Genomic DNA, 12,816 nt, shown 5'->3' on the forward strand with positions numbered 1-12,816 from the left:
TGAAAGTCCAATTACACTACACCAGCTGTTTTCGTTACATCTTAGGGTTAGCCCAGTTCGTTAATCACAATTTTCCCTTTAGAAATCCATGCTGACTTTTCTTAAACAACCAACTTTTTCCCATGTGACCATTTTATAATTCCAAATAATTGTTTCTGGCAGCTTTCTGGCTGAACAAAGAGACCTTGGAGTGCAGGTTCATAGCTCCTTAAAAGTAGAGTCGCAGGTAGATAGGACAGTGAAGAAGGCGTTTGGTTTGCTTTCCTTTATTGGTCAGAGTATTGAGTACAGGAGTTGGGAGGACGGTTCAGAAAAGATTTACAAGGATGTTGCCAGGGTTAGAGGATCTGAGCTACAGGATGGGGCTGCTTTCCTTGGAGCATTGGAGGCTGAGGGGTGACCTTATAGAGGTTTACAAAATTATGAGGGGCACCGATAGGGTAAATTGGCAAAGTCTTTTCCCTTGAGTCGGGGAGTCCAGAACAAGAGGGCATAGGTTTAGGGTGAGAGGGAAAAGATATAAAAGAGACCTAAGGAACAACTTTTTCACGCAGAGGGTGATACGTGTATGGAATGAGCTGCCAGAGGAAGTGGTGGAGGCTGGTACAATTGCAACATTTAAGAGGCATTTGGATGGGTATATGAATAGGAAGGGTTTGGAGGGTTATGGGCCGGGCGCTGGCAGGTGGGACTAGATTGGGTTGGGATATCTGGTCGGCATGGACGGGTTGGACCGAAGGGTCTGTTTCCATGCTGTACATCTCTATGACTCTGTGTCTCTACTGAAGTTAAACTGGTCAGAATTATGGATGTTTATTGATGATTGCATAATTTCAACTCTATTTGAATCTGCTCAGCCACTGGAGCTTTTCTCCTCTTAGCCTTCTTCATCTTTAAGATACAAAACACCGAGCTTTAGATTACCTTTCTGTAAAGCATTTTAGGATTTAAAAACAAAAAATTAATATGCTTAAGGTGCTACATAAAGCAATCTCGGGTTTGTCTAATTTATTAATGCTTATTTCTTTACAGCTGCTGTGCCCAGTCCCATTTTGTGTTACTGGTATATGAACATAGTAGGAAATGAATTTGGAAACTGTGGCCGGAAAGAAGATGGCTCCTTTCTGAGTTGCTCTATAAAGTGAGTATGACTGCCCAGTGAATGTAACTTATAGCTGCAATAGCTGCTGTATGACAAGAATCATGTTGCAGAATTGCTGACATATATGCTGCAAAAGAGCTTACCTGATAAGCAGCAGTGATAAATAGACAACTAATTTTAATGTTTTCTGTTTGTAAAATACATTTAATCCAACGTGTCGCAAACTATCATTCCCCCTGCTATTTTATACTTGGCCCTTAACTTTAACAATGACTGTGTTGTTATGTATATTATATACAACTGTTATGTTTAAAATACCCTTTGTTGTATCATGCTGGCACCTGAATGATAGACCTTCATACTGATAGGTTGAACAGCACTTTAGAACAATTAAATACTAGGCCAGGGAATGATTGCTGGAGTCCAGATCAGAGTGGTGCTGGAAAAGCGCAGCAGGTCAGACAGCATCCGAGGAGCAGGAAAATCGACATTTCGGGCAAAAGCCCTTCATCAGGAATAGAGGCAGGGTGCACACAGTTCAGGCTGAATTTCTGTCACAAATTGATTAGTGATCATGAGTTAATACTCAAAACTGAGGTGAAGAAACAAAGAGGAACTGTTGTTGAGAAATAGAAAATATTAGAGGATTCTGGTATTGCATATGGAACCTGACTCCAAACTGTAAGGAATTCTTAAAGGTCTCAAAATGTTTTCAGTGGCGAAAGGAAAATGAGAGAAAGGTGAGCCACGCATTCAAGATGCCCAGAAGGTTTGACGATGCAGATGAAATTCAGCTTGAAGAAGTGTGGTGCTGGAAAAAGCACAGTGAGTTCGGCAGCATCCGAGGAGCAGGAGAATTGACGTTTCAGACAGGACCCTTCATCTCGGATGCCACCTGACCTGCTATGCCTTTGCTGTCTTCATCAATCCTCTTTCGTGACTACTTCAAAAAAACTCAAGTCAGTGAGATACAATTCCTCACACATAATGCTATGTTGATTACCCCTGATCAGTCCTTGATTTTCAAATACATGTGAGAGAAACAGAAAAGAGATTCTGTGGTCCCGAGTGACACTCAGAAATGGTGTGTTGCTCCCAGGTGCCAGGGTCAGGGATGTCTCTGATCGAGTCTAGAGGATTCTTAAGGGGGAGGGAGAGCAGCCAGAAGTTGTACACATTGGTAGAGAATATAGGGAGTTAGGTTGGAAGCTAGAAGGCAGGACAAACAGAGTAGTAATGTCAGGATTACTACCAGTGCCATGATACAGTGAGGCTAATAATAGAGAGTGAATATAGATGAACATGTGGCTGCAGGGCAGGGATCATTGGGATACCTTCTGGGGAAGTTGGGACCCATACAAGAACGACGGGTTGCACCTGAATTGGAAGGACACCAATATTCTGGGCGGGAGGTTTGCTAGAACTCTTCGGAAACATTTGAACTGGATTGGCGGGGGGTGGGAACCTGAGCTATGGATCGGATAATGTACTAGGTAGTAAATAGCCAGATACAGCAAGCAGAGAGTCTATGAGGAGGGATAGGCACTTGATAGGGCAAAGGTACAGTCAGTATTGAAGTGTGTCTATCTCAATGCAAGAAGTATCAGAAATAAGGGTGATGAACCCAGAGCATGGATCATTACTTGGAACTATGGATATTGTAGCCATTACAGAGACAATCACAGGGGCAGGAATGGTTGTTGGATATTCCAGGGTTTAGATGTTTCAAAAGGAATGGAGGGGAAGTAAAAGAGATGGAGGAGTGTTATTGCTAATCAGGGATAGTATCATAGCTGCAGAAAGGGAGGTCGTCGAAGAGGGTTTGCCTACAGAGTCAGTATGGGTGGAAATCAGAAACAGGAAAGGAGCAGTCATTGTATTGGGAGTTTTCTACAGGACCCTCCAATAGCAACAGAGACACGGAATGGCAGTTTGGGAGGCAGATTTTGGAAAGGTACAGAAGCAACAGTGTTGTTGTCATGGGTGACTTTAGCTTCCGTAATATTGATTGGAACCTACTCAGTTCAAGTGGTTTAGATGGAACAGTCTTTGTCATATGTGCCCAGGAGGGGTTCCTGACGCAATTTGAATATAGGCCAACTAGAGGGGAGGCTGTATTGAATTTGGTGCTCGGCAATGCATCATGTCAAGTGTCAGATCTTTCCTTGGGAGAGCATTTTGGTGACCTTTACTATACTCATAGAGAAAGATAGCATCAGACGTTATCAGAAAGTAATTAATTTGGGGAGGGGGAATTACAATGCTATTAGGCAGGAATTAGGGCACCTAAGTTAGGATCAGATGTTCTTCAGGAAATGCATAACAGAAATGTGGAGGTTGTTTGGGAAGCATCTGCTGATAGTGCTGGACAGGTTTGTATCACTGAGGCAAGGAAGGAATGGTAGGTTGAAAGAACCTTGGGTGACAAGAGATAATGGTACATCTCGTCAGGAGGAAGAAGGAAGCTTAGTTAAGGTTGATGAGGCAAAGATCAGACAGGGCTTTGGAGAGTTATAAGGTAACCAGGAAGGAACTGAAAAATGGCCTGAGGAGAGTGAGAAGGGATCATGAAAAAGCTTTAGTGGAAAGGTTAAGAAAAATCTGAAAGCGTTCTACACTTACGTGAGGAACAAGAGGATGGCCAGGGTGAGGTAAGGCTGATCAGGATAGTGGAGGGAGCTTGCGCCTGGAGACAGAGGAAGTCCTTGATGAATACTTTGCTTCACTATTCACTACTGGGAGGGGCCTTGATGTTTCTAAGGACAGCATGAAACAGATTGATATGCTAGAACAGATTGATGTTAGGAAGGAGGATGTGCTGAAAATTTTGAAAAACCTCAGGGTAGACAAATCCCCTGGGTCAGATTGAATAGCCCTTGGGTTAAACAGGAAGCGAGGCAGAGATTACTGCACCTTTTGCAATGATCTTTGTGACCTCACTATCAACTGGAGTTGTGCCAAATGATTGGAGGGTAGCAAATGTTATTCCCTTGTTCAAGAAATGGAATAGAGATAATCCTGGGAATTAAAGACCAATCAGTCTTACGTCAGTGGTGGGCAAAGTATTGGAGAAGATGCTGAGAGACAGGATTTATGATTACTTAGAAAACCATAGTTTAATTAGAGATAAACAGCACAGCTTTGTGAGGGGCAGATTGTGCCTCACAAACCTTATTGAATTATTTGAGCATGTGACAAAACACATTTATGAAGGTAGAGCAGTGGATGTGGTGTACATGGATTTTAGTAAAACATTTGATAAGGTTCATTCAGAAAGTAAGGAGGCAACAGGGAATCATGTTTGTCTGGATACAGAATTGACTGGCCCATAGGAGACAGGGGGTGGTAGTTGATGGAAAGTATTCAGCCTGGAGCTTGATGACCAGTGGTTTTCTACAGGAATCTGTTCTGGGACCTCTGCTTTTTGTGATTTTTATAAATGACTTGGAAGTGGAAAGATGGGTTAGTAAGTTTGCCAATGGCACGAAGGTTGGTGGAATTGTGGATAGTGTGGAGGGCTGTTGTAAGTTGCAGCAGGACATTGACAGGATACAGAGCTGGGCTGATAAGTGGCAGATGGAATTCAACCTGGAAAAGTGTGAAGTTGTTCACTTTGGAAATTCGAGTTTGAATGCAGAATACAGGGTTAGAGGCAACTTTCTTGGCAATGTGGGGGAACAGAGGGATCTTAGCATCCATGTCGATTGATCCCTCAAAGTTGCCAGCCAGTTTGATAGGGTTGTTAAGAAGGCGTATAGTATGTTGGCTTTCATTACCATAGGGATTGAGATTAAGAGCCACATGGTTATGCTACAGGAGAACTGTAGATGCTGGAGATCAGAGTTGAAAAATGTGGGCTGGAAAAGCACAACAGGTCAGTCAGCATCCGAGGAGCAGGAGATTTGACATGTCGGGGATGAACCATTCATCAGGAACTATGCTACAGCTCTATAGAGCCTTGGTTAGAAACACACTTGGAACATTGTATTAAGTTCTGGTCACCTCATTGGAGAAACAATGTGGAGGGGGCTTGAGAGAGGATGCAGAGGAGATTTATCAGGCTGCTGCCTGGACTGGAGAGTATGTCTTATCAAGAAAGGTTGAGGGTGCTAGGGCTTTTCTCATTGGAACGAAGAAGAATGAGAGGTGACTTGATAGAGATGTACAAGATGGTGAGCAGTACAGATAGAGTGGATAGCCAGAGACTTTATCCCATGGCAGAAATGTCTGTCACAGCCTACTATTTTTAGAACATAGAACATTACAGCGCAGTACAAACCTTTTGACTCTCGATGTTGTGCTGACCTGTGAAATTAATCTGATGCCCATCTAACCTACACCATTCCATTATTATCCATATGTATGTCCAATGCCTATTTAAATGCTCTTAAAGCCAGAGAGTCTACTACTGTTGCAGGCAGGACATTCCATGCCTCTATTACTCTCTGAGTAAAGAAACTAACCCGATATCCATCCTAAATCTATCATCCCTCAATTAAAAGCTATGCCTCCTTGTGTTAGCCTTCACCATCTGAGGAAAAAGGTTCACACTGTCCACCCTATCTAACCCTCTGGTCATCTTATACGTCTCAATTAAGTCACCACTCAACCTTCTTCTCTCCAATAAAAACAGCCTCAGTTCCCTCAGCCTTTCTTCATAAGAACTTCCTTCCATACCAGGCAACATCCTAGTAAATCTCCTCTGAACCCTTTCCAAAGCTTCCACATCCTTCCTATAATACGGTGACCAGAACTGTATGCAATACTACCAGTGTCTTGTACAGCTGAAGCATGACCTCATGGCTCCGAAACTCAATTCCCCAACCAATAAACGCCAACACACCATATGCCTTCTTAACACCCCTGTCAACCTGGATGGCGACTTTTAGGGATTTATGCACCTAGACACCGGGATCTCTCTGTTCATCTACACTGCCAAGAATTTTACCATTAGCCCAGTACTCTGCATTCCAGTTACTTCTTCCGAAGTGAAATACCTCACACTTTTCTGCATTAAATTCTATTTGCCACTTCTCAGCCCAGCTGTGCCTCATATCCAGGATGAACATTTCCTAGCAACCACCACCCTTTGTCTTCTTTCAGCTACACAATTTCTGATCCAAACCATTAACTCACCTTCAATCCCGAAACTCAGTATTTTGTACACTAACCTACCTTGTGGAACCTATCAACGCCTTACTGAAGTCCATACGCACCACATCAACCGCTTTACTTTCAACCACCTTCTCAATAAGGTTAGTTCAGCACGCCCTACTCTTCACAAAACTGTGTTGACTATCCCTAATCAAATTATTCTTTTCCAGATGATAATAAATCCTATCTATTATAACCTTTTCCAACACCTTACCCACAACAGAAGTCAGGTTCACTGGCCTATAATTTCCAATATTGTCCCAATTCCCCTTCTTAAACAAGGGCACAATATTTGCTATTGTCCAATCTTCTAGCACTACTCCTGTCAACAATGATGACATAAAGATCAAAGCCAAAAGCTCTGCAATGTCCTCCCTGACTTCCCAGAGAATCCGAGGATAAATCCCATCCAGTCAGGAGTCTTGTCTATTTTCAGATCTTCCAAAATTGCTAAACCCTCCTCTTTGTCAATCGCAATCCCATCTAATCTAGTAGCCTGTAACTCTGTATCCTCGCTAACATTGCCCTTTTCCATGTGAATACTGACGAAAAGTATTCATTAAGTGCTTCTCCTATGTCCTCAGATTCCACACACAACTTCCCACTACTGTCTTTGATTGGCCCGAATCTTACTGTAGTCATTCTTTTATTCCCAGTGTACCAAAAGAAGGCCTTAGGGTTTTTCTTGATCCTATCTAGCAACAACTTCTCATGTCCCCTCCTGGCTCTTCCTAGCCATCTCTTTAGATCTTTTCTGGCTAACTTATATCTCTCAAGCCCCCTAACTGAGCCCTCACACCTCATCCTCACATAAGCCTGAATCTTTCTCTTGACAAGAGCTTCAACTTCTTTAATTAGCTGTGGCTCCTACTCTCGATAACTATTTCCTTGCCTATTAGGTATATACTTATTAAGGACCCGTAGTAGCAGTTCCTTGAATAAGCTCCGCATTACAAGTGTATTCATCCTCCGCAGTTTCCTTCCCCATCCTATGCATCCTAAATCTTGCCTAATCGCATCATATTTGCCTTTTCCTCACTTATATCTCTTTTCCTGCGGCATATACCTATCCCTGCCCATTGCTATTGTAAACATAACCGAATTGTGGTCACTATCACCAAAGTGCACACCTACCTCCAAATCAAACACCGGGCTGGATTCATTCCCCAGTACCAACTCCAATGTGGCATCTCCCCTTGTTGGCCTATCTACATAATGTGTCAGAAAACCCTCCTGCACACATTGAACAAAAACTGACCCATCCAAACTACTGGAACTATAGTATTCCCAGGCAATATTGAGGAAGTTAAAGTCCCCCATAACAACTACCCTGTTACTCTCACTCATATCGAGGCTATCCTTTCCTCTATATCCCTGAAACAATTCAGAGGCCTATAGAAAACTTCCAACAGAGTGACCTCTCCTTTCCTGTTTCAAAACTCAGCCCAACGACCTCAGTCCATGAGTCCTCAAACATTATCTCAGCTGCTGTCATATTACCATTGATTAACAATGCCATCCCCCCTCCCCCATTTATCATCTTCTCTGTTCTTACTGAAGCATCTAAATCCCAGAATCTGCAGCAACCATTCCTGTCCCTCCTCTAGCCATGCCTCTGAAATGGCCATAACATCGAAATCCCAGGTACCAACCTAAGCTGCAAGTTCAACCACCTTGGCCCTAATCTTACTCTCGTCAATTCTTTATAATTTTTCATCATTTATATAGATGATTTGGGTGTGGACATAAGAGGTATAGTTAAGAAGTTTGCAGATCACACAAAAATTAGAGGTGTAGTGGACAGCGAAGAAGGTTACCTCAGAATACAATGGGATCTTGATCAGATGGGCCAGTGGGCTGAGGAATGGCAGATGGAGTTTAATTTTGATAAACGTGAGATGCTGCATTTTGGAAAAGCAAACCAGAGCAGGACTTAAACACTTAATGGTAAGGTTATGGGGCATGATGCTGAACAAAGAGACCTTGGAGTGCAGGCTCATGGTTCCTTAAAAGTAGAGTCGCAGATAGAAAGGATAATGAAGAAGGCATTTGGTATGCGTTCTTTTATTGGTCAGAACATTGAGTAAAGGAGTTGGGAGGTCATGTTGCAGCTGTCCAGGACATTGGTTTGGCCACTTTTGGAATATTGCATGCAATTCTGGTCTCCTTCCTATCAGAAGGACATTGTGAAACTTGAAAGGATTCAGAAAAGATTTACAAGGATGTTGCCAGGGTTGGAGGATTTGACCTATAGGGAGAGGCTGATTAGATTAGATTCCCTACAGTATGGAAACAGGCCCTTTGGCCCAACAAGTCCACACCGACCCTATATTTACCCCTGCTTAAGTCACCTAACACTGGCGAAAGTGAGGACTGCAGATGCTGGAGATCAGAATCAAGGTGAGAGTGGTGCTGGAAAAGCACAGCAGGTCAGGCAGAATCTGAGGAACAGGAAAATTGACCTTTTGGACAAAAGCCCTTCATCAGGAATGAGGCAGGGAGCCTCCGGGGTGGAGAGGTAAATGGGAGGGGGGTGTGGGGCTTTGGGAGAAGGAAGCTAAGAGTGCAATAGGTGAATGGAGCTGATAGGTCGGAGAGGAGGGTGGAGCAGATAGGTGGGAAGGAGGATTGGCAGATAGGACAGATCATAAGGATGGTGCTGAGCTGGCAGGTAGGAATTGGGGTAAGGTGGGGGGAAGGGTAATGAGGAGGCTTTTGCCCAAAATGTCGACTTTCCTGCTCCTCGGATGCTGCCTGACCTGCTGTGCTTTTCCAGCACCGCTCTAATCTTCACCTAACGCTATGGGCAATTCACCTGACCTGCACATCTTTGGACTGTGGGAGGAAACTGGAGCACCCGGAGGAAACCCATGCAGACACGGGGAGAATGTGCAAACTCCACACAGACAGTTGCCTGAGGTGGGAATCAAACCTGGGTCCCTGGCGCTGTGAGGTAGCAGTGCTAACCACTGAGCCACCCTGCCACCCCAAATAGGCTGGGGTTGTTTTCCTTGGAGCATTGGAGGCTGAAGTGTAACCTTACAGAAGTTTATAAAATCATGAGGGGCATGGATAGGATAAATCGACAATCTTTTCCCTGGGGTTGGGGAGCCCAGAACTAGAGGGCATTGGTTTATGGTGAGAGGGGAAAGATTTAAAAGGGACCTAAGGGGCAACTTTTTCACACAGTGGATGGTGCATGTGTGCAATAAGCTGCCAGAGGAAGTGGTAGAGGCTGGTACATTTAAAAGGTTTACACATTTAAAAGGTATCTGGATGGGTATCTGAGTAGGAAGGGCTTAGAGATATGTGCTGGCAAGAAGGGCCAAGTGCTGGCAAATGAGATTAGATTAGGTTAGGATATCTGCTCAGAATGGATGAGTTGGACTGAAGGGTCTGTTTCCATGCAGTACACCTCTGACACGGGGACATAATTTTAAGGTACTTGGAGGAACGTTTAGGGAAATGTCAGATGGAGATTCGTACTCAGAGAGTGGTGGATGTGTGGAATGCACTGCCAGCAGTGGGATGAGAGTCAGGTACATTAGGGACATTTAATCAACTCTCAGATAGGCACATGGAAGATTGTACAATTCAAGGTATGTAGGTTAGTCTGATGCTTGAGAAGGATAAAAGGCCAGATATGGCATTGAGGGCCAAGAGACCTGTACTGTGCTGCACTGTTCTATGTTCTAAATCTTGTCCCTCAGGATACCCTCCAACAACTTGCCCACCACTGATGTCAGGCTCACGGGTCTATAGTTCCCTGTCTTTTCCTTACCACTTTTCTTAAACAGTGGCACAACGCGAGCCAACCTCCTGTCTTCCAGCACTTTACCTGACTACTGATGATCCAAATATCTCAGCAAGGAACCCAGCAATCTCTTCCCTCGCTTCCTTGGGTACATCTGATCAGCTGCCAGGAATTTATCCACCTTTATGTATTTTAAGACATCCAGCACCTTCTCCTCAATAATATGGACATTTTTCAATATATTGCGATTTAATACCTAAGTTCTGCATCTTCCATATCCCTGGTGAACAAAGATCAAAGAAGAACAAAGAAAATTTACAGCCCAGGAACAGGGCCTTCGGCCCTCCAAGCCTGAGCCAATCCAAATGTAGTCTAAACCTGTTGGTCAATTCCTAAGCATTTTTATCCCTCTGCTCCCCACCTACTCATGCATCTGTCCAGACGCATCTTAAATGAATCTACCGTGCCTGCATCTACCACCTCTGCTGGCAACGCATTCCAGACGCCCACCACCCTCTGTGTGAAATACTTGCAACTTGCTCTTAAACTTTCCACCTCTCACCTTGAAAGAATGACCTCTCGTTATTGAATCCTTCACCCTGGGAAAAAGCTTGTCTCTATCCACCCTGTCTATACCCTTCATGATTTTGTGAACCTCAATCAGGTCTCCCCTCAATCTCCTTTTTCCGTGTGAAATTAAACCTAACCTACTCAACCTCTCTTCATAGCTAGCACCTTCCATACAAGAAAGTGGAAGAGGAATTAAACATCTGACGTAGGGAAGGACCATCTCCTGTAAGAGACAGGAGAATCGACGTTTTGGGCATAAGCCCTTCTCCTGCTCCTTTGATGCTGCCTGACCTGCTGTGCTTTTCCAGCAACACATTTTTAAACTCTGATCTCCAGCATCTGCAGTCCTCACTTTCTCCTGTAAGAGACAATCTAATGGACGCCCCATGACAATCACCAAATACCCTCATATCAACATCTTGGAGTTACCATTGACCAGAATCTCAATTGGACTCAATGTATAAATACAGTGACTACAAGAGCAGGTCAGAGACTAGGAATGCTGTAGTGAGTAACCCAGGAGTGTGGTGGAATATTGACCACTTGCCTGGATGATGTAGCACCAGTAACTCTCAAAGCTTCACTCCATCCGGAACAAAGCAGCCAACTTGATTGGCATCATATCCACAAATTTTCATTATTCCATCAGAGGCATTCAGTAGCAACAGTGTGTTATCAATAAAATGCATTGCAGAAATTCCCCAAAGATCCTTAGGCTGTGCCTTCCAAGCCCACTGAATGTGTGTCACTGGACCTAAAACATTAAATCTGCTTTCTCTCTGCAGATAGTACCAGACCAGCATTTTTCTAGCAATTTCTGTTCTTGTTCCTTCCAAACAGACAACCATTTCCATCTAGAAGGGCAAAGGCAGCAGATACAAATAAATACTACCACCTGAAAGTTTCCCTCCAAACTCACCTGACTTTGAAATACATCGCTGTTCCTTCAACATTGCTGGATCAAAATCTTGGAATTCTGTCCCTAACGGTTGAACCACGGCACATGGTCTGTAGTGATTTAAAAAGGTAGCTCACCAAAACCCTTCTCGTGTGCAACTGGGGAAAAGCAACAAAATACTGGTTGAAGGGCTTATGCCTGAATCTTCGACTCTCCTGCTTCTCAGATATGACCTGACCTACTGTGCTCTCTAAGCACCACACTTTTCGATCAAAATACTGGTGTCGACAGTAATGCCCACATCTCACAAGTCAATAAAAAATGTTAATAGAGTAGAAAAGAAAATAAAAAGTTAGCTAAACTTTTATAAACTACTAGCTGTACTCCTGTTAACGTATCAAATAAGCTCAATTTTAATTTAAGTTAATGCCCTTTGAGCAAAGAACAATACAGAACATACCGTTTGGCCCTCCAAGCCTGTGCTGACACATTTTATTCTTCAGTACCAGAACTATCTTCACTTCGAGGATCCATATCCCTCTATTGTCTTCCTATCCATGTATTTGTCCAGGGATTTCTTGAATGCTGCTATTGTATCTGTTTCCACCACTAACTCTGGCACTCACCATCTTTTATGTGAAAAAGGTACCTTGCATATCTCATTTTAACATGCCCCCCACACCTTGAATGTGTGTTCCCTAGTAACTGACCCCTCCACCCTGGGAAAAAGCCTCATACTTTCCATGCCATTCACAATCTTATAAACTTCTATCAGGTTTCCCCTCAACCTCCTGCATTCCAGTGAAAACAAACCCAGCCTATCCAACATTTTTCATAGCTAAAATTCCCCATACCAGGCAACATCCTGTAAACCTTTTCTGTACCCTCTCCAAAACATCCACATCTTTCTGGTAGTGTGGTGACCAGAGCTATGCACAATATTTCAAGTGTAGCCTAACGAAAGTTCTATAAAGCTTCAGTATAATTTGGCTATCACTATACTCAATCACCCTTCCAATGAAGGCAAGTATGGCATAGGCCTTTTTTACTACCTTACCTACTTGCGCTGCCATCTTCAGTGACTTGTGGACCTGCACACCCAGATACTTCTGCATATTAATACTCATGATGGTTCTGTCATTCACTGTGCAGTTTCTACCTGTACTTGACCTTCCAAAATGCACTGCCTCACATTCTTCCAGATTGAACTCCATCTGCCAATTTTCTGCCCATGACTCCAAATGATCTATATCCTCCTATATCCTGTGACGATCCTCCTCACTATCTGCAGCTCCACCAATCTCTGTATCAACTGCTAACTCACAAATTAGACTAGCT

The 12,816-nt window shown here is 43.5% G+C and overlaps 1 protein-coding gene across 1 annotated transcript in view; it reads left to right on the forward strand.

The window, feature by feature from the left end:
* The window catches only part of LOC122549379 (zinc metalloproteinase-disintegrin-like batroxstatin-2), a 177,154-nt gene that overhangs the window by 160,020 nt on the left and 4,318 nt on the right, over positions 1 to 12,816 (forward strand). The window contains exon 13 of the mRNA XM_043689436.1: positions 1,033 to 1,141. Coding sequence (XP_043545371.1) covers positions 1,033 to 1,141 — 109 coding nt within the window. The remainder of the gene's footprint in view (positions 1 to 1,032; positions 1,142 to 12,816) is intronic.

The sequence above is a fragment of the Chiloscyllium plagiosum genome, chromosome 1, assembly GCF_004010195.1.
Source record: "Chiloscyllium plagiosum isolate BGI_BamShark_2017 chromosome 1, ASM401019v2, whole genome shotgun sequence".
Lineage (NCBI taxonomy): Eukaryota > Metazoa > Chordata > Chondrichthyes > Orectolobiformes > Hemiscylliidae > Chiloscyllium > Chiloscyllium plagiosum.